The 22,740-nt window shown below is 41.2% G+C and overlaps 1 protein-coding gene across 14 annotated transcripts in view; it reads left to right on the forward strand.

The window, feature by feature from the left end:
* The window catches only part of POU2F2 (POU class 2 homeobox 2), a 404,239-nt gene that overhangs the window by 338,566 nt on the left and 42,933 nt on the right, over nt 1–22,740 (forward strand). For 8 of the 14 annotated variants that reach the window (XM_033963217.1, XM_033963214.1, XM_033963219.1 and 5 more), the window contains 7 exons: nt 1,371–1,512; nt 1,701–1,849; nt 4,556–4,732; nt 5,053–5,119; nt 5,301–5,505; nt 6,324–6,397; nt 7,079–14,226. In XM_033963217.1, coding sequence (XP_033819108.1) covers nt 1,371–1,512; nt 1,701–1,849; nt 4,556–4,732; nt 5,053–5,119; nt 5,301–5,505; nt 6,324–6,397; nt 7,079–7,395 — 1,131 coding nt within the window. In that variant the 3' untranslated portion in view covers nt 7,396–14,226. Of the gene's footprint in view, nt 1–1,370; nt 1,513–1,700; nt 1,850–4,555; nt 4,733–5,052; nt 5,120–5,300; nt 5,506–6,323; nt 6,398–7,078; nt 14,227–22,740 lie in introns of those variants that run through there. The other 6 variants (XR_004541086.1, XR_004541087.1, XM_033963225.1 and 3 more) reach the window with 3 other exon arrangements.

A 22,740-nucleotide genomic window follows, 5' to 3' on the forward strand; every position in this document is an offset into this window, starting at 1 on the left:
CCTCTCTCTTTCTCTCTCTCTTCTCCTCCCTCACCCACGAGTCCTGCATCTGGCCCTCTCCCTTCTACCTGCACCTGGCAACACCCCCCTGCTCCGCGGCTCTCTTCAGCAACTCGTCAGCAGCAGTGATCAAGACAAGCTGCCGACATCGAGGCCTTCCCTCTACGAGTCCCGCCTTTGTGGAAAAAGGAAGTTGAAACAAGCGGGACTCGCAGAGGGTAGGCCCCGACGTCAGAAGCTGCTGCTGAGTTGCCGAAGAGAGCCGCGGAGCAGGGGATGTGGCCGGAAGCAGGTAGAAGGGAGAGGGAGATAGGAAGGCTGTAGATCTCCTGAGCATGACACCGACCCCGGCCAGGATGATTTCTTTTTCAGGCACCTTACAAGTCCAGCGTCGCGGCGGGAAATAGCCATGCTGAGCAGTGAGCTCAGCACTACACAGATGAAAGCCTTGCTTGCTGATTGGTCCGGCGGGGCGGGGCCGCCGGACCAATCAGCAAGCAAGGCTTTCATCTGTGTATGTGCTGAGCTCACTGCTCAGCATGGCTATTTCCCGCCGCGACACCGGACTTAAGCTGCATGCCTGCGTGACACACTACCGGAGCCGCAGCAAAGGTGGAAAAGAGCCGCATGCGGCTCTGGAGCCGCAGGTTGCCGACCCCCGGCCTAGCATGAGAAAGTGCATTGTAAAATGATAAGTAATAATCAGGTATAAAGAATAAGCTAATACTGCCAAAATGTATACGGATGAGAAGCCAACCTAAGAAAGGCAGAAGTCAATAGGTGAGACACAATTCCAAGGAGGATTAAATCAAAGCAGATGTAGGAATCTGTAACGTACAATTTTTCAAAGGTCAGAGTCACAATATTGACATCTTTTATTGTTGATTTCATGATCATCGCTATTTATTTATTTATATATTTTATATAATTTATTCCTTTTTTATTATATTCCACTTGCATTTGTTTATGTAATTTAAATGTTTGTACATATATATATATATATATATATATATATGTTTTTTTCGCATTTTAGAGATCACTAGTATACCCCTGAAGAAGGCTTTCTTTGCCAAGCCGAAATACAGACCGTGTTGGGTCTGATGAAAAAGGACAAATTGGCCCATATTTATAAATGTACTTGTTTTAACATTTTGAGTATATTTAATAAAGCACAGTTGTTCTAAAGGCTGATGTGTACATTCTCTTCCCCACTTGGTTTTGTTTTCTGTTTGATTATACGTGGGGTTGTTTTTTCCATATGTTGTTAAAACCTGTGCCCCACTGTAAAGGTTTATACAGAGGTGCCCCCTTGTATGTGGACTTAGGTGAGAGAATGCAGTTGAAGTTGCTTCTTTTTCCCCTTCTTGCAGGGTGATGTGGGGCTGGCCATGGGGAAGTTGTATGGGAATGATTTCAGCCAGACGACCATCTCTCGCTTTGAGGCACTAAACCTGAGCTTCAAAAACATGTGCAAGCTAAAACCTCTCCTGGAAAAGTGGCTGAATGATGCAGGTGAGCTTAGGGGACCTAAATCTTCCCAAGAAGAGGCTGCTGAGTGAATCTAAGAAGAGCACTTTTACTCACTGGGAAATAGGTTTAGAGATTAATGGATTCTTGCAGTACTAGTGGCAATTGTGTGAGATGTCTGTTAATGTCTCCATCTCTCTTTCCCTTTTTTCTTCCCTCTGGGATGACTACAGAGACCATGTCAGTGGACACTACTCTGCCCAGTCCCAATCAGCTGAATAGCCCTAGCCTGGGGTTTGACGGGATGCCAGGACGCCGGAGGAAGAAGCGCACCAGTATTGAGACCAATGTTCGATTCGCCCTGGAAAAGAGTTTCATTGCGGTGAGAGGTCGCTACAGGCCTGCAAGGGAGGGGCTAGAAACTTGTGCTGTGGGGCCTGTGATGATGTGTGAACTCATCTCTTTAATGGAATCATTAAAAAGTTAGAGGAATGGAGAAGAGGAGAGCAAAAACAGGAAAGAGAAAAAAATGGGCAGGAAAGGGATAAGAGAGAAAGAAGAGAGGAGGTGCTTTTTGACTGGGGATTACTAGGGTTGGCTGGGATACATGGAAGAATGAGTGAGGGGGTTGGATGGGACATAGAGGAGACTGAGCTTTGAGTGAGGGGTTGGATGGGACATAGGAGAGTCTGAGCTTTGAATGAGGTGAATGTGGGATGTGAAGGAGGAGGTTATGAGTGAGAGAAGGGATGGGTGTCAGAATTGGTATGAGTAGATTGTCCCTCTTTCTCCTCCCTCTCTCTTCCTCTCCCTATGCACCTCCATCCTCTCTCCTAGCCCTCTTGCCTACTACTACTACTTATCACTTCTATGGCACTGAAAGGCATACTCACCATTGTACATCTTGACATTTAATAGATGGCCCCTGCTTGTAAGAGCTTACAGTCTAACTTGGACTGACAGACACAACATATAGGGTTGGGGATGCAGAACCCAAGGTGAGAGGAGTTAGGAGTTGAAAGCAGTCTCGAAGAGGTGGGCTTTTAACTTGGATTTGAACACTGCCAGAGATGGAGCCTGCCATAGGGATTTGGGCAGTTTGTTCCAGGCATATGGCGCAGCAAGACAGAAGGGACAGAGTCTGGAGTTGGCAGTGGAGGAAAAGGGAACAGATAGGAGGGACCTACTGGCTGAGTGGAGCTCAAGGGCGGAGTGGGGGGGGGAGGGATGGGGGGGTTCATAGGAGGAGATAAGTGAAGAGAGATAATAAGGGGCTGCTGAGTGAATGAATTTGTAGATCAGTAAGAGGAGTTTGAAATCTATTCAGAAACGGATTGGGAGCCAATGAAGTGACTTACCTGAATTCCCTGTCTTAAGTTAATTCTCTGATCACTTCCTTTATTATAATAATGATAATAATAATAACTTTATTTTTCTATACCGCCATAGTCAAAGTGACTTCTAGGCGGTTCACATAGAAAAAAGGCTGGACAATCAGCGAATTACAGAATGCAAGAAGAAAGATGTTACATAATAAATTGGAGAAACATGGGGAAAGAATACATGACAGAAGAAAGATGTTACATAATACATTGGGGTTATAAGGGGAAAGAATACCTGAGAGAGGTCATCTGATTAGGCAAGGAATTTGTCAAATAGAGCGGTTTTAATTGATTTTTGGAATGTGTTGTAGGTCTGTCTGGTTTTATTTATGTGGTTTCCCAGCCAGGATTGCTGTCTATTTCCCCTCTCTCCCTTCTCACAATAAAGGACAAAATAAATTAACTGGACACACAAATATCAAAGTGATTATTTTTGTAAAGTAAAATAAAAATTGATCTGCAGATATATGTTATACAACATGCATCAAATTTTCTGAAACTTTGCAAAAATTTCCAGTTCCTGCCACAGGAAAATAGGGGCAGTGATCGTGAGTACTGTGAAACAAGTTAATAGGAAATAGTTGTTTAATTTCAAATGGAACTAGGACTAGAGGACATATAATACTGACTGGGTAAGAGATTTAGAACAAAGGAAAGTGTTGGGCTTTTTTTTTTATTTTTTTTATTTTTTTTAACAGAGTACATAATTATGGTGTGGCTGTTTTTAGATGATGTGGCCAAAGTTAATAGCCTAGCTGGGTTTAAAAGGCTTGGATCAGTCCATTAGCCAGGTAGAATGGGAGTCACCACTTCTAGGAATGAGAGGGAGGGAGGGAAGAGCTTTTCCCCATTAAGATCTGCTGGGTATCTCCAAGTGACTTAGATGGACCACTGTTGGAGACGGGATATTGAGCTTGACAAAGCATTAGTTTATCCAGCTTAGGAAACTAGATCTCTCTAGGCACAGTGTATTGTACAAGACTACCATTAATATTATTATTCCCATGGTTGCTGCTTTTCTGGGTATGTGCAAGAGGGCCCAGGACTTCTCCAGCACTGTACAAAAGTACAGTGGTGCCTCGCATAACGAACGCCTCGCACAACGAACGCTGCACACAACGAACTTCATGTCTTGATTCACACAACGAACTTCGTTTCACACAACGAACTTCACACAACGAACTTCGTTTCACACAACGAACTTCGTTTCACACAGCGAACTTCGTTTCACACAACGAAGTCGCCCGAGCTGCCGATGTATTGCATCCTTCCGCGCAGGCAGTCGTTAGTCACTGCGCTTAACTGCCCTCTCTCACTGTATACAGTCGTCCTTTTAAGATAAACTCAATATTTTTTATATATCATGGCTTCTAAAAAAAGCAGGAAGGTGATTTCTGTTGAAATGAAACGGGAAATAATTAGAAGGAGTGAATGTGGGGTAAAACAGTGTGACCTCGTCAAAGAGTTTGGCCTCAGCAAGACCACCATTTTCACCATTTTGACAAATTTATCTTTTTTTATGTCATCTTAGCATATTTTATGCTGCAGAACGAATTATTTTTTTTAACATGTATTGTTATGGGAAAACGCGTTTCACATAACGAACTTTTCGCATAACAAACTTGCTCCTGGAACAAATTAAGTTTGTTGTGTGAGGCACCACTGTATATAACCATGCCTTTTGTATTTTCTCCTGGGCCCCTCAGAATCAGAAACCTACTTCAGAGGAAATCTTGCTGATTGCCGAGCAACTGAACATGGAAAAGGAGGTGATCCGCGTCTGGTTCTGTAATCGTCGGCAGAAGGAGAAGAGGATTAACCCCTGCAGCAGTGCACCGCTGCTACCCAGCCAGCCAAAGCCGGGCATCTACAGCCCCCACTTGGTACGCACAAGCATCCTTTTCCTTGCAGTGATACTTTAACACTATAAGCCCCTGCAGGTCCTTTATCTAAAGCCTTAGAAAGGATTCCATGTTTGATGGAGGCCATGTACTTTGGCAATCTCTTTTTTTTTTTTCCTTTTTCTTTCCCTTGCTTAGCTGAAAGTCAGGATGCTTGAGTTCTAACACCAGCTCTGCCTGGGAACCCCTCTATCTGATCACCTTCTTGTAATTGGCTGGTAGATTTCTTTGGAGGATTCTTTGCAATTGTGCTCGAGTTGGAAGACTGCATCTAATTTTCTTCTCTTAAATCTATTCTGTAGGTGACAAATCAAGGGACCGGAGTAACTCTAACAAACTCCCAGGCTTCCAGCAGCCTCAGCACAACAGGTCTGTCATGGTCTGTTCTGTCCAGTCCTGTATTACTCCCCTCTCACCCCTATACTGTAATACTAGATGAGTTTCTGTAGCTCTTTAAGCATTTTTACTCTTGGGAGCAGCCATCTTGGCTACTGTCTGAGGTGACATCACAGAATGAAACTCAATCTAGTTCTTATTTCTTCTCATGCAGTTACTACCTTATCTTCAGCTATGGGGTCCATGGCTCCAAGCAGGACGTCAGGTGGAGGAGGTGGGGTTCCTTTGTTGAATTCCATCCCCTCAGTTACCCCACCCCCAAACAACAGCACAAACCCCAGTCCCCAGAGCAGTAACAGCAGCAGCCACAGCCACAGCCACTCAGCCATTGGCTTCTCAGGGCTGAATCCCAGCACAGCGTAAGTAGTAGAAGTGTGTACTTGTCTGTCTGCTAAGCTGCTTCATTATAGTTTATAGTTATAGTTTATTTAAATTTTAGATTAAACGCTTATCCACAGGTACAAAGTGTTGAACATAGTAATTTTAAAAAGCTGGGAGACGAACATTTTTAAATTATTAGACATATACCAACTAAACAAACATACTTATGACCTGAAAACATTGGGAAAAAAAAGGGAAGAACTGTAATGTAATGTAATGTAATGTAATTTATTTCTTATATACCGCTACATCCGTTAGGTTCTTAGAAAGAATACATAAAAGGAAAATACAATAGGAGAGGGGGAAAAGTTAAAAAGTGCGGAAGTAAATATATGTGTAAAAATCAGTTATAAGCATCTTTAAAAAGCAAGCATTTTAGGCTGCTTTTAAATTTCTGCAAGTTTTGTTCAGCTCTAAGATATAGAGGGAGAGAGTTCCAAATTAAAGGGGCGTTGACTGATAAAATCTATCCAGAGCAGGATGTTCCTCTGAGGGGAGGTAAACTGAATGGCTTTTCTGTTAAAATGTGGGGCGGGAGGAGGAGTTATGAAGATGTTCATTTGATAGGTCTGGAAAAAAAGGAGGAGAAATTTGAAGATGCTCTCTTTAGGCAGGGTTGGATGAATTGGAGAGGAGGAGTTTGAAGACTTGACCCTTTGCAGTGGTGGGAGGGGGGTCTTCCTTTGGGAGAATAAGGGATATGTTTAATGCTATGCTTGCCTTTGTGTCCCCTCTCTAAACTACTGCTTTCACTCCTTGGCTCTGATTGGTTTGTGGTATGGTTTTGATTTTTCAGGGGCACAATGCTGGGAGTGAGCGCAGGGTTAAACCCCACTCTCATGGCTAAGAACCCACTGGCCACCATTCAAGGTTGGTGTGAAGACCTTGCCCCATCTGTCCTCCATCCCATGCACCCATGAGTCATTTCTGTGTGTGTGTGGGAGCTGGGAATCAGGGCTGGGGCCTTCACTCATACCCTATGTCTGGAGCCCTTGACTTCCCTTTACCCTTCTCATTCATGCTTGTCTGACTCATCACTACCAATAGGCATGTAAAACACAAGTTGGACTTGCATTTCAACCTCATGGGGACATTATCAATTCTTTGGGGAACTGGGGTGGAAGGGTTTTGGGCAGTTCCATCTCCTCTTTAGAGGGAGGTATCAGACAGTTCCATTTTGCTTCCCTTGGAGAAATACAGCACTGATTCATTTTCTGAGGAGACTCAATATTTTCCAGTTTGGTTTCCTTTGGAGGGATAGATAAACAGATTTTTAAAAATTCAGAAAGAGGAAGCATATAACTTGACATTAGGTCCTGATGCATTCTGGGATATATGACCTAGCCTAAGATTACAGTACAAGCTTATGATTCTTTTGGGGGTAGGATGGAAGAAAGCATGAAATGTTCTGTAGAACTAAGTTGTTAGTTACAGTCTCTCAATCTTTCTCCCACCTTGTCCCTCTCAACTTCCTTTTCTATTGATTTTTCCCTTTCTCTCCCCCTTTTTCCCCTTTGTCTCTTGTCCCCCCTGTTTCTTTGTATTTCCCAGCATTGGCCACTGGTGGGACCCTGCCCCTTACCAGCCTTGATGCCGGAGGGAGCCTGGTCTTGGGTACGGCCACCTGCAGCGCTGGCACCCAGAGCATCGTCACTTCATCTCTCTTCCTGAACCAGGCGGGACTGCCTCTGATTGGCACCAGCCCTGGGGTTGGCCTTGTGTCCGCAGCTGTGGCAGCCTCTATCACCGCCAAGTCTCCGAGTCTCTCCTGCTCCTCCTCCTCCTCTTCTTCTTCCTCTTCCTCCTCTTCTGAGGCAACGCCTGTCCCAGTGCAGGGCATCTCGGATGCAGGCACCAAACCTGAGTGAGCTCCACTCTCCGTCCATCTCTCTCCAGGCGCAGTGGGAAGAGGAGGACACATGATGCCCAAAAAACAAGAGGAGAGGGTCATCATAAACAACTGAAAGAGAGGGAAAAACAACCAAAGGAAGGGACAACAGCAAAGAAGAAACAAAAACTCCATACCAAAAAAAAATCCCAAAATCAACCAAACTGGCACCAGAGCCAAGTATACTCCCTTCAAATTAAAAAAACAAACAAACATTGTATTCTTTGTTTATTCTCAGCAGAGGCATCAGAAGATGAGAAATAGAAGAAAAACCAAAAAGATCAAACCACAGACACAAATGTGGGTGCTAGAAGAGGTACCCAGTGCCAGAACTCCAAAGCTACATCCAAAGTTTCCAAACACACCCCACCAACACACAGACACCTCCACCTATACACCCACAGACAGACACAAACACAAAAACAAAACTGACTTTTATATTTCCAGCTTTTGTCTGAATGTTTCTTTCAACTAGTGTTTTTTTTTAACCCTTGCCCAGATGTTTTTATTATTATAATTATTATTCATTATTATTATTATTATATATATATTTGTATATATTTTGTTTTTTTGTGTTGTTCTGTTGAATTATTTGGGGGGCTATGCTTTAGATCTGACCATTTTATTATAAAAGTCAACATTAATTATATATTTTTTTTCTAAAAAAATCATTCTTATTTTATTTAAACAGATTTATTTTAGTTTTGATTTTAATTTGTATGAAAATGTGAACGGACAGTATAGTTATTTCGTTTACTATTCATTTGTAAACAGTCTCAAAAAAATATTTTTGTATTTTTATCATCATGACTTGGGGTTTTTATTATGAATATTCTTTGTCTGGTTTTAGTCTTTTTTTTTTTATTTCTTTTTAATTTCAAGTAATTTCAGTTTTTTTCTGCACACTTTGATCTAGTGCCTGTCAGTGGGAGTTATGAAAAACAATTTAAGTTTCAAAATGAAAACTAAGAATACTACAAACCAAAACTTAGAAGAAAGAAAAACTAGGAAAGGAGAATTTAATGGGACCTGCCACTGCAAGGAAGATGCGATTTCCATATGTTTATACAGTGGCAAAAGAGTATTTAACCAAAAAAAAGAGAAACTAAACCAAAACATATGAAGAAATAGGAACAAAGGAAAACCCAGCTCCAAACTCTGAAAGAAGAGTGTGTTTGATGTTCTTAGGGTGTAGATGTTGAGTTTTCTCTGCCTACAAAATACCTCATTAATAAGTTTTTTCAGAAGACAATGAAGATGAACCAAGCTATGGGGGAGGGGAAACCTTCTGAAAGAAAACCAAAAAGAAAGTCTAAAATATCCAACTGGCCCAGGAGTTTGCCCTTACCTCAAGTCTCGAAAGCTTTAAGTGGGCTGCTTGAAATGTTCTAACTTTTTTTGTTTATTTTTAAATTTCTCTTTGTTTCACTCTCCTCTTTCTCTCTCTCTCTCTCTCTCTCTCTCTCTCTGAACCAAAGTCTTGCTTTTGCAGAGAAAGGATGCTTTAGCCATGGGAAAAATGCAGAAAAACCCCTTAAAAATTGAACATCAAAAGTTAAGTGATGATGGGGAAGTTTGGGCGACCTTGAACTTTGACCTTTCTCAAAGGAATATTGACCTCATTTTAGCCTATTTGCTTAAATCGTGTTAGATTTTCAGGTGGTTGAGAGAATATACTGTGAAACTTAGATTTCAGGAAATGAAGAAAGAAAAAATGAAAGAGGAAGAAAAAGAAGATTGCATTGCAGGTGGAAAGGACTTTTAAAGTTAGTTGTTCATTGATTTGCTGTGACCTGGCTGATGCTGTGTGCAAGTGTAGGAAAGAGGAATTAAGTAAAGAGATATATAAGGGCAGAAGTCTTGAAATGGAGGTGGGTGGGAGTGGGGGGTGTATCTATATGTACATCATGCTCCTCCCTTCCTTCCCCAGCACGCACACAATTCCTGAATATATGGTTTAGAAGGAATGTTTTACCCTGTAGTGGTCCTTGATCGATAGGGAAAAGATGTCTCTATGTTCTGTATTTATTCCTTATTGTAAGAAAACAAAAAAATGACAAAAAAAATATATATAAAAACAAGAAAAAGTTTCAAGAACCAAAAAATAAAAAGCTATTGATTCTAGACCAAAAATGAAACTATCTCTCCCTGGTAACCGCCTCGTGGTGGGTATGGCAGGGGGCTCTCTGTGGAGGAATCTTGCTGTGTTTCTAAACAGTGGGGGGGCAATTGGGAAATGGGCAGACAGAGAAGAGGTCAAGCCAGCAGCTGTGTCATGTCTTAGGTCTCATTCCTTTTTCCGGTCAGTAAGGAATGTAGGCTGCATGTGTATGTTCTCGTTATCTCTCATCTCCTCCTTCTTCCCTGCCAGTGATGAAAGTTATCCCATCATTATCAGACAGTGGCTGCTTTGTAGCTCCTGGCTCAAATCTGTGTGATCTGCAAACCAAGTTATAAAAATAAAATAATAAAACGTCAACATTTTTAAATGCTCATGTTTCTGCAGAAGGGAGATTGATTCAGAAGTCAGAGATGTGTTTCATTGCCACTTTGCGGGTGAAAGGACTGGGGAGGTGTTCTTTACAAGTGTGCATGTTTTAGGGCAAATTCTTTTAAAAGCCTTGCGTAGCAATTCTGCATTTAAATGCCAGAGTTTGCACAAATAGATTGCACACGTGTAATGATTTTAGAATGGGGGGTTTACACATTGAATTTGCTGCAGGATGTGCAGATTCAAAGTGGTGGTGTGGGCAGTACATAAATTATATATATATTTTAAATTTCCCAGTAGATTTGGGGTTTCCAGTATACTTGCACTTGCTTGTGCAGTATGCAATGTCACCTCAAAAACTGAAAAAAGAATTTTCACTCAGCTTTTTAAGGGAGAATTTATGAAAGGGTCCTAAGCATGTTAGCACATGCTAAACACTAAAGATTCCCATTATATTCCTATGGGCATCTTTAGCAGTTAGCTTGCGTTAATGCACTTAGCACCTTTTCATGAATTCCTCCCTTACTGGCTCCTATTTTATATATACTCTTTTGAAATCAGGCATTGAATTGCATGTAAGTTCTAGGAAATACATGTGTATGTTGCAAAAGTGGCATTTGCACATGTAAAGCCCCACATGCTGCTGAAGTTGTTGGTTTTTTTAACATGTTTCTTTATGAAATCGATGCTCCCACTATATGTGCTAGTTTGCTGGCATCCTTGTAACTATTTTACAGAAGGCTCAGTTTTCCCTGGATATTTTATAAAAGGCTCTGGTGAAATTCCTGCTTCAAGGCCCTATACAAAATGGAGCATCACATGTAGTAAAATTTCCCTCCTCATAAGTCAATCCCTGACGGTGTACAAAAGCCTCCAAAGGAAAATAAAGCTGGTCCTAGATTTGCATTATTGAACCTGTGGGTTTACAGTTGTGCTGTTTCTGAGCAGCTCTCTGAGACTTCACCATCAACTCAGTGATTTTGCACTGATCAGATGAGAGGCACATAGCTCTTAGAAGCTTTCTGCCCATTAAAAAGTTACTTTATTTATTTTTTTTCAATCATCTTACATAAACTAAGCAGATCTGAGCCAGGACGTAAGAGCAGGCACCCTCCTCTCACATGTGCACATTTTGGACCTGCGTGCACACAGCTGTCTGCATCTCAAATGCACACTTTCTGTGATTAGAGAAAATAATCCTTCCCTGTCTGCCCTCCCATACCATTCCAAAAACAATAATAATAAAAAGCTTTAACCAGCTGTAAAACCAAATATTTAAATACAGGCTCCTCTCAGGTGAGCCTGTGGGGGCTTCTCTTTGGGCTAACCAGGGACTGAGCCACAGTCCCACCCCCTTTAGGCTCTCATACTGTTGCATTGCAGACCTCACCACGAAGGTTTGGGGAGATAGTCCGTTTAAATACCTCAGACTTTAATGATTAAACCAAATACGAAAAAGAGGAATAAAATGCTTTTAAGGGGACAAGTGTCAGCAGAATGGTCACAGTGGGGCCATCCTGGCAAGGACCAGGATGGTGATTTAGTGCCATTTCTCTGGCTGTACTTCAATGTACTGAACATCCCTCTCCCCAAGCACTGTTTTCATCAGATGGAAGCCAATGGGTAAAGATGGCAGGGCTTCAAGCTTGAGCTTGGGTTTGGCATAGGGTGGATATAGTTCATGACTAGTGTTGTCTCTGGGTACTGGGTGACTAGCTATCCATTCCTGGTTGCCTGATTCTGCTCCCACCTTCCTGTACATTATGGGCACTGTTCTAGTTTTGTTAATTTATTTGATTCCCAGCAGGGTATGTGGTGAGCAGAGCAGGACATCCTTTTCACTTGCAGGGCCCTCCCTTCAATGATTTCTCCTGGGGAGGAGGGAATAAATGAGATGGTGGACAAGATGCTTGACTATCCCCTACCCTGACAAACACAGAGCCAGTATGCCACACTGTGCTGCTGTCTGATTCACTATCCCCTTTGGGGGGGGGGAGCTGCTTGTGGTAGACATGACAAGGATGGGTGAGGCTCCTCTCCTCCATTTCACCACCAATTCCACCCTCTTTTTCCTTCCCCAGTGGCCTCTGTTGGTAATGCCAAAACTGTATGAAACAAGCAGAGGTGGGGAGGGGGAGGGTATTGGAATCAGGGGTATGGTGTGTAATGAGGGAGATGGGAGAGAGGCACAGAAATGAAATAAGAAAAAGTAGAATATTCTTGCCAAAGGTAGAGTCCTAGCTTTCTTCCTTACTCGTCGGAAACGGCTTTTGTTTTTTCTTTTCATTTGTTCTTTATTGCTGTTGTACTTTGATGTTGGAAGATTTTTGTTGTTGATGTTTGTTCATTTTGTACTGCAAACTTTAGAACCGACTGAAAATGTATTCTGTACAAACCACACGGTTCTCTTATGTCGTTATTGTTTAAATACTGCAACCAAAGACGAGGCTGGAGGGAAAAATCCTGAATCTAGCATGTTACCAACTCCATTCCCTGCCTGTAACCCCCGTCCCTTCTCCCCATTTCCACTGCACCTACTTCTCTCCCATCCCACTTCTCTCTCTTCTCTCTCTCTCTCTCGTAAATGAAAGGTCAGTCCATGGTGATAAGGACACTCACTCCTTGAAAATGAACATTACTGTGACCTTGCAGAAACAGTTCTCTTAGCCCCAGCTCATACTTAAGCTTAGCCTATTGGGGGGGGGGGGGGAACCAAACATTTTAAATGTACTCACCATGGAGAAAAAATAGAATTCAAAAGCCTGGATGCATTTTTTGTAGCCAGTCATTCCACACAGTACTCCTGTGCACCAAAAAAAATTCCAATAAACTGAGGTGGGTGTGAGTGGAGCAAAGATATACACGCGCATTGACCAAAGGTCCCACTGTCCCAGACACACATGATTGTAAGAGGATTACAAGAACACACTCTGGATTGCGACTAGCCTGTGCCTTGATGACATTTGCGATGGTTAAAAGAATAACCAGTTTGTAGGACAGAAGAAAGGAGGGAATGGGCAAAACTTGAACCCATATCTGAAATTCTTAGGCTTTCTAGGAACAGGTGATAGTAGGATACAGGAAGTGATCTTGAGGCCTGTACAGAAGATAAACCAAAGAGCAGAAGCAGACCTGTGGGGGAGAGGGTGGTAAAAGAAGATTAAGAGGGGTGAAATAAAAATCCAGGAAAGAGAGAGGAAGTGAGCCTAGTGTTTCTAGATATACTGTAATGATGAGAATCATGTTTAGGTGCTATTACACCTGTCCTGCAGGTAAATGCATTAATCCAAATATAACACATTCTGCCACTGTAATGTGGACATGAAAAGTTTGGGTGAAGTATCTTGTTTGCTTCTCAATACCTGCTAAAGTTCTCAGAGTGGGGAATATTCATGAGTTGTTCAAAGCTATGTTATTAGGACTGGTGTAGCTGAGGGAATTCTAACATTCTAGTAGATTTCAGATGACCCAATGGAAACATCTAGAAGGGACCATTTTGTCTTTATTTCCTTAAGATAATTAGGAGCAATCCATGTATGGGAGTTAAAACCAAGCCTGGATCAGTGTATCCACATATGGAGTTCAACTTGGGGACTAGGGTTACCAACAAGCTCCATGTCATAGGAAACAGAATCCAGTTTTGGTTTTACTTCCTTTGCATATATGGGACTTTGTCCCTGATTTTCTTCAGGGAAATCAGAATAAATTTTATAGATGCAAAGGAGGTAAAATGAGGACTGGATCAGTCTATGCCCTACAACATGGAACTTGTTGGTAGTCTTGCTTTCAGGCTTCATTTCTTTCAACATTAAAATGATTATATTTTAACAATGTAATTATTTACCCCCCCCCCTTCTCCTTCTACCCCCGCTTTCATGTTTGTCTTTGTAAAATGTCTTTAATGTTCACTCTTCCCCCTTCTATAAGTATTATTTTAATTCTTTATTTTATCTTAGCATTGTAAACTGGCTAGATACTTGTCGATGGTCGTTATATTAAAAATAATAAAACTTGAAACTATATGACTCCATATGCCAAGAGGTGGCTGAGTTGATCTTGGTCTTATTCCCCTTGGCATTTGTGAACATTAGTTTTCATTTTTCTAATAAAAGAAGTAGAAGAGATGCTATGGGATAAACCATAAGCTCTCCCTTATAACATGGAGTCCAAAAAGAGAGAGAGAGACATCTAGAGTGGTCCTGCCCTTTCTCTTCCTTTCCTCAGTCCCTCTCTCCATCCCCTCCTCCCCACAACCTCTCTTCATGGCAAAAACAAAAACAAAAAACTGTAATCCTCCGGGAAAAAAAAAAAAAAAAAAAACAGCTGAAATCCAAAGCCGTTAGAAAAATGGAAAATACAAGAATTCACAATGCTTGTATAAATATAGTAGGGAAACAAAAAGGAGAAAAAAAAACCAAAGAGTGTTTTCATTTACCACCACCACCACCAAAATAAAATAAACCTAGCAACTAGGCTACCTTCTTGAAGTCTTGAAATGCAGTTACCCGGCATGGTGACACATTGACCTCAGCAATCCAAAGTTTGAGAAAATGTATATTTTTAAACTATCTTGTCATTGAGATTTTAGCTTCTGGTAATGATGATGATGATTATTATTTGTAACTGTAACTTGTTTCTTTTGTGCTCCCAGGTCTTAGATACAGGATAAAGTTTTTAGCAATTATAAGGAGCATTTCCTCCAGTTATCCAAGCCCTCTCCTTCCTCCTATCCAAGCTTCCCACTGGCCCTTCATACCCCCCCCCTTTTTTAATACATTTGTCACCTTTCCCCCTCCATTTCTGTGTAAAATGGAAAAGTAAAATTCCATCCTTTCCCCTACCCCACCTTCTATCCAAACTCCCCACTGGACCTTCATACTCCCCCCCTTTTAATACATTTGTAACCTTTCCCCCTCCATTTCTGTATAAAATGGAAAAGTAAAATCCATCCTTTCCCGTGCCCCCACCCACCCTACCTCACCTTCTATCTAAACTCCCCACTGGCACTTCATACTCCCCACCCCTTTTTAAAAACAAAAACATTTGTAACCTTTCCCCCTCCATTTCTGTGTAAAACAGGAAAGTAAAATCCATCGTTTCCCGTGCCCCCACCCACCCTACCCCACCTTCTATCCAAACTCCCCAATGGCCTTCATACTCCCCCCCCCCTTTTTTAATACATTTGTAACTATTCCCCCTCCATTTCTGTGTAAAATGGAAAAGTAAAATTCCATCCTTTCCCCTACCCCCACCCACCCTACCCCACCTTCTATCCAAGCTCCCCACTGACCCTTCATATTCCCCCCCCTTTTTTTTAAATACATTTGTCATCTTTCCCCCTCCATTTCTGTGTAAAATGAAAAAGTAAAATCCATCCTTTCCCATTTCCCCACCTACCCTACCTCACCTTCTATCCAAACTCCCCACTGGCTCTTCATAGTCCCCTCCCCCTTTAAAAAAAACCAAACATTTGTAACCTTTCCCCCTCCATTTCTGTGTAAAACAGAAAAGTAAAATCCATCCTTTCCCATGCCCCCACCCACCCTACCCCACTTCTATCCAAGCTTCCCACTGGCCCTTCATACTTCCCCCTTTTTTTTAAATACATTTGTCACCTTTCCCCCTCCATTTCTGTGTAAAATGGAAAAGTAAAATTCCACCATTTCCTCTGCTCCCACCCACCCTAACCCACCTTCTTTCACATCTCAAAATCTGAACATTTTTAATTTCTCATTCTCTGATTCTCTTAATTTCTTCCATCAAGGAAAATAAAATATGTAGGTGAAATCTGTTGGAGGGAGCATCTTAAAATGTTCATGAAAATAGAGCACTCTTTAAAGAGGGTATTACATCTGGGTCTGTATTTGTTTAGTTTTTCACTTTGCGTTTTCCATGTAATCATGTGTTTTGTATCACACAACCAAACTTCATTAGGGATCTTGTTCTGGGGAGGTTTATACTTACAAATTCTGGCTGGCAGCACCTCACATAAGAGAGACTATTGACCCTGAAGGATTATTGACTCAGCCTTGGCTGAGAGGCACCCTTATTTGAAAGATCCCTCCTGGTCAATTTTCCACTATTTAAATGATTGAGGTAGCCTGTCTTTGCTTGTGGACATTTCTTTAAAAAAAAAATAAGGATGGAAAAAGTTTGTCATTGTGCCAACTGATGCCCATATTAACTGGGCAGTCGTGCATTACTATTGACTGCTTTTCTTCGGTCACGTGATTTTTTCTGCACCAACTGCAGATGTGCTATTGAAATTGAAGGTATTATAAATGTGTATATTGCATTTTCATTGTGTTCCCCTGTGGGGGCGAGATCTGAAGGAATTATTTGAAAAATCTGCTTTCTTAAGGAAGGGGCTTGCTAGATTTTGTCTGCTATTTTGGGGGGGGGGATTTCTTTAATAAGGTTGAAACAAAAGTATAAAGTCTTAGCAAAAAAAACTTTTGCATCCCACTAACTAAAGAGGAACAATGATCAGGTTCTTTTTTGTGGGGGTGGGGAATAAAATTTCCCTCCTAAATAGGGGACAACTGGCAAACTTTAAAAAATACAATTATTGTGATTGTGCCAAAGCCGATGGACAAATAATTACAAGCTACTTTTGTTGTAATTTGCTGCAGTATTTTAATTAAATATTTTATTGTGAGGGCTAAATGTGCATTTTATGGAAACTGCAAGTTCATTGCCTGGGCCAACGTTTATTAAAGCAATCCATTAAAGAACAAAAACTGGAAAAATTCAATCCTCACTCTTTGAGTAGCTTTGAATATCTGGACCCAGTGCAGGACTGGAGTTGGCTCCCTCCTGGAGGCTTACTCTCTGCAAAAGGATCTTTCTTGGGAAGAGGTATCCTAGCCGCACACAGAGCCCCAGATCTAAGATCTGCTTACAACCTAGAGCAGTGGTCTCAAACTCACAGCCTGGGGGCCACATGCGGACCGCCAGGTACTATTTTGAGGCCTCGGTATGTTTATCATAATCACAAAAGTAAAATAAAATAGTTTCTTGATCATATCTCTCTTTAGCTATAAATTACAATATTATTATTAAGACTTAGCCAAAAGGAAAGATTTATAAACTATAAAGAGTTTTACCTCATGCAGAATTGTCATTTCTTTAATAAGACATTAACTATTTTTTCTGAGGCCCTCCAAGTACCTACAAATCCAAAATGTGGCCCTGCAAAGGGTTTGAGTTTGAGACCACTGACCTAGAGACTATAGTTTGCTCTTGGAAATGGCTGTCTGAGATTGAGCATTACTTACTATCCCTTCTCTGGTTCCCTTTCTATCTAGACTTGCATAGGGGAAGTGAAATGAGAAAATGGATAGCAGCCTTTTAATTAACACCCTTCCTCTGTTGCCTACCTGCATGCTTCATTTTAAAGTTATAGGTGCTATTCTTTTCAAAATATTTTTTTGCCTCGCCCTCTGTGCTTGCTTTCGCCCTGTCCCTGTCCTTTTCAGTTGTGGCAAACCCTCACAGATTCAAAGCATCTTTGTGCAGATTCAGAAATGTCATTTCCAGGAGAAACATTTTTCTTTTCAATAAACTGTTGAACATATGTAAAAAGCTGCTTTCTTCACTGAATCTGGCCATTGTTTTAAAAACATTTCAAAAATTAATTTGTCAGCTTTATTTTCCTAAAATTGGGAAGTGTCATTAAAATTAGGGGAGGGGGGAATCTGTAATGCATATTTACTTCGCCACTCAAATAAATAAAAATAAACAAAGGGTGAAAGAATAAACCCCAATAAGCCCTTAAGCAGAGAAGTTTTAAGACCTCCAGATGTTCTCAGATTTTGTAGATTTATCCTTCAAAGATCCTCAGAAGGACAATGGACAACAAGGGGGCTCCTAAATTGCACACTAGAGTGTATTTGGTCAAGCACTATCTTTCTCTCCCCCTTCTCCTCCTGATAATTTTCCAGAAGGGAGGGGTGAAGAGCACAATTTTCATTTTCTCAACCTGGAGGAGCACCTGTCCCAATTTCTTCAAATTGAATTTCGTTAATTTTAAATTTTTTCAAGTAACCCCTCTCCTTTTTTGTAGTCATTCCTGAGTTCTGTCTGTACTGAGGTTAGTGAGCCCCTTTTCTCTCCTTTCTCGTGGTAGCAAGGTTTAGCTTATCTGTGTATTTAAAATACAACCTGCTTGTTCATTGTACAATGTGCTTCTTTTAATGCCATTTTTGTAAACTTGAGTGTTTTCATCCATCGGGGGAAAAATTAAAGTGTACAGAGAAACAAACTTGATCGGCTCCTGAGTCTTATTGCCTTTGATAAAAGTTGTTGGAAAGTACTGTAAATGATTTTTACTAACTCTCTCGCTCTAAAATTAAAATTAATTTGAAAGGAAGTTGTGTTTGGAGGAGCAGGAGTTCCTGTGTTATGGATCATTTATTGTCCTATATCTTATGCTGATATGTTGGGTGAATCTCTTCATAAAAGTGGGTGCTAAATCTGAATGAGTGAATACAAGAAATACAGCAAGCCCAGGCTCTGCCAGAAACCCCCCTCTTCCCACCCGTTTCAGATTCAGAAACCCAAACACACAAAAGACCAAAGGAGATGAGGTAGGTAAAGAGTGACCGACTCGGCTATTCTGCCAGTTGTCTCCCCAGTTAGTTCTCTACCATTGAATCTATTCCCATACTTAAAATCAATGCCTGCTCCCCATCTCCTAAGTCTTATCCAATCTCTCATCCCTGTTTCTTCCTCTGCCTATCCCAGGCTTGTTTCAATTCTATTGCACTGCTGGACTCCAACATCTGCTGGTAGACAATTTTAGGCATTGTTATCTTCCTGTTTGGTTCATACACTTATTCCTCTTTCCCACCAGCAATGTCATAGAATCAAGTGAGACTTGTGTAGTCTTTGTCCACCTTATGGTTGTTAATGTTAGAATTGTATCTGGTCACTTGAGTACCATATGTCTGAGCCAAGACTCAAGACATCATCTTATTCCTTGTTCCTGTTAACTTATCCAGCCCCCTTCTGAATCCCCTGTCTTTATCATTGTGCTCTCTGTCTGTCCCAAGCCCATTTGAATTCTGTCACTGCCATCTCAGTATAGATATAATCTCTACAGATTCCTCTGAATCTTTCTTTCTGCAGCTTCTTAGCACGATCCTTTGACTGAATTTCCTTTTCTGTAAAGCAATGATTCCTAAACCTGTCCTGGAGAAATCCCAGCCAGTCAGATTTTCAGGATATCTACAATGAATATTCATGAGATTGAATTGCATACACTGCCTCCTTGATATACAATTGATCTCATGCATATTCATTGTGAATATCCTGAAAACCTGACTAGGAATACTTGAGGTCAGGTTTGGGAGCCATTGATCTATAGCAGTTTTTTCAAGCCATCCCTGGAATATCCTCAGGGCTGGCCATACTACTAGGCAAACTAGGTGGCCACTGAGGGCAGCAGGCTTTAGGGAGTGGCAACACAGCATTGGCAAAGTAACCTTTTTTTTAAAGCTGCTGTTAGTGGCAGGCCTTGAATGCACACACAGATCAAAGGCCCATTGCCATGGGTTATTTTCTTTTAATGTGTTGGAATAATTCTGTTGGTAGTTCAGGTAAGTTGGCAATGGCAGTAGTTCCATCAGTAGTGACAGGAAGGAGAGATGCTTGATTTCTTGGGGAAAGAGGGAAGGAAAGGGATAAAGACACTGAATGCAGGAAGGGTGAAGGAAGGAGCACACTTAGAAAGAAGGAGAGGGGGAAAGAAAGGGATGCTAGACACTAGGTAGATAGGGGGAAAGATATAATAATAATAATAATAACTTTATTCTTATATACCGCCAACAATCTTGCGACTTCTAGGCGGTTTACAATAAAAGAAACTGTAGATACAATCAAGAGAAACTGTAAATACAATCAAAGAAACTGTAAATACAATCAAGAGAAACTTTACGTACAGCGAGTTAGATACAATCAAGAGAAACTGTAAATACAATCAAGAGAAACTTTACGTACAGCGAATTAAAGAGTATATCAGTGTGTATCTCGTACAATGAATTAGAGAATATAGCAGTGTACATCTGATAACATTAATAGTGTTAACGTCAGTTTGTGTGTTGCAAGGCCAGGAGGTGCCAAGTTGTTTACACAGAAGTAGAAATATTCCTTAAGTTCATAGAGTGTTCATATTTAGTGAATAGGGGTTGGGGTTAACAGATAGAGATGCTGGAGACCTGGGGTGGAGAAGGAAGGGAAGGGGAGATACTGGATGGTGGGGGGATGGAAGAAGAGATGCTGGATGATGAGTGGAGTAGAATGGGAACACATGACATACTTCACCTAGTGTAAGATAACTTTGAGCCAGCCCTGAATATCCCTCTAACAATCAGGTTTATAGGATATCTACAGTAAAACTGCATGAAAGAGATTCACATTTGCTGCCTCTATTGCACCCAAATTTATCACATGCATAGTCACCATGGATATCCTGAAAATGAGACTAGCTGAGGGTACTCCTGGAATGGCTTGAGAAACACTGCTTCATCCATATTGGAGACACATGTTCAGGACCTCAAAAACACTTCCTGGGGGCCCCAAGCCAGTCAGGTATGAGGATATCTATAATGGGACAGATTCTATAAATGGTCCTGAAATCTGGGTGCTGTAAAAGATCACTAAACATGATTCTGTAAAGCGCACATGGTCTTTACAGAATAGTGCTTAGTATCGATTTCTACATCCAGGTCTGACTACTAGACTTACACCTGTTGAAACGTAGTATAATTTCCGGTTGAGTATAGAGGCCTCTTATTCCATAACTGCATCGATTTTCTCAGAACACCCTTGACCCTCCTTTGTCCACTTCCCCCTTTGGATTGCTTGCTATGGGATTCGGGCTCCTTGGATTACGAAATAGCGAACAGGCGGGATGTGCATGCAAATCCAGATTATTGCTAGTGATTATCAGCATCATTAGTTAATGTTAATTGGCTTGTTGAACAATTTACACATGCATCTATGCTGGAATTTGGGCACCATATGTAAAATCCAAGGGAAAGAATATGCTGGGTCTCCAGTACACAGATTTATTTCATGCACGTTCATTGTGGATATCCTGAAAAACCTGACTGGCTGTGGGATCCCTAGGATCGGTTGGAGAAGACTGCCTAGGAGTTGAATGTGTAATAGAGAATGACATGGGGACAAATTTGTCCCCGTCCCCACAGGAACTCAGTTTCCTCGTCCCCTCAAGTTTTGTACCTGTCATTATCCCATTCTTGTAAGCTCTGTCTTAACTGCACAAGCTTCAAACACTTATGATTTTAAAGTGTTTGAGGCCTGTGCAGATGAGGACAGACTGTGCAGAAATGGGGCAGGGACAGAAAAAGAACTCACAGGGATGGGACAGGAAAATGAGTTCCCGTGGGGATGGTGAAAAATTTGTTCCCGTGTCATTCTATAATGTATAGTCAAAGACCAAATTATGGTTAGTAAAGGAGCAGCTTGAGACTGATCATGCACTCTTGAATGAGTGGGAGAGAAAAGGTTCAGTACCTTCCTGCTCCCTGACAAGAAGCAAAGATGTACTAATCCAGTGACCCACAAGAAGCATCTGATGACTACATTTTCTGAGAAATCTTCAACTGCAACCTTTGAAGGGCATCCATCTCAAGTAGAGGTAATGAAAAGGCACCATTTCTGAAGGGCTGCAAAGATTTCAGGTATAAAGGGAGAGTCTGTGGGAGCTGCTGCTTAGGAAGTCGTAGATGGCAAAGGGACCCAGAGCTGCCAAGAACCTTGGTTCCAAGAGTGAAATTTTTTTGCTCAGTCCTAGTTTTGAACCAACATTTGTAGGCCTTGATTCTATCCATTAAAATCAATGCTGCAACTCCCATAATGCATCAGGACTAGTTAGAATCTCCTTGGAACTGAGTAACTTAGTAACTCTTGCATGTAATACTTGTTTTGTATTTGTATGGGGCTGTATTTCTAAAAAAAGATGATTTTTTTTATTGCAAACTAATTTCTACATTTGCATTGGTAAATTTTTGTTCATCTTCAAATAATTGACTGTAATACTGATCCTTAGTGGCCTATAAGTTCTTCATCCCATTTCTCCTTCCAATCCTTAAGAAGCACATAGGAATGTGTTAAATGTTTGGCCTCAACAACATTCAAAAGTATATTTCCATTCTTAAGGTAAGATCTGTCAAAAGGAGCTGCATAAAAAATATTTACAGGTATTGACTTTCTAATAAAGTGTTATTGTATATAGCACCAAATTTATGTGGATACAGTAGAATTATAAAAATATTACATTTGTAGGTTGTTGGCTATACAATAAGCAGAGCTATAAATTAGAAGATAGAGGCAGAGGTGAGAAGATTCACTTGATAGTTTTCTCCTACCAGTGCAAGTGTACTAGATAGATACCCTAGGTAAACCTAGGCCTGATCCTCTTTAGATTCTGATAATTAAACTCAACAATCATGATCTCCCAACACTCCATTAGAGATCCTGTGTGTTTATCCTATGCTTTCATGGTCCACATCGCCTTCATCAGGAGGCTGTTCCATGTATCCACCACACCTTCTGTAAAGAAGTATTTCCTTAAATTACTTCTGAGTCTGTTCCCTTTCACCTTCAGCCCATGCCTCCTCATTCGAGCTTCCGTTCAGTTGAAAGAATTTACCCAGGTAAATGGGCTATTTGAAATTGCCTAGCTGCCTAATGGGCAAAAGGATGTGCTGTTGGTCCTTTGACTTAGTATATTATTGTTTTGCCTTCCCTGCAGCTGCTGCATGGTACCCCTTAGAAAACTGCCACTCTAAGCAACAGCTTAGTTTGCCC

Source organism: Geotrypetes seraphini, chromosome 11 (assembly GCF_902459505.1).
Source record: "Geotrypetes seraphini chromosome 11, aGeoSer1.1, whole genome shotgun sequence".
NCBI classification, from domain to species: domain Eukaryota; kingdom Metazoa; phylum Chordata; class Amphibia; order Gymnophiona; family Dermophiidae; genus Geotrypetes; species Geotrypetes seraphini.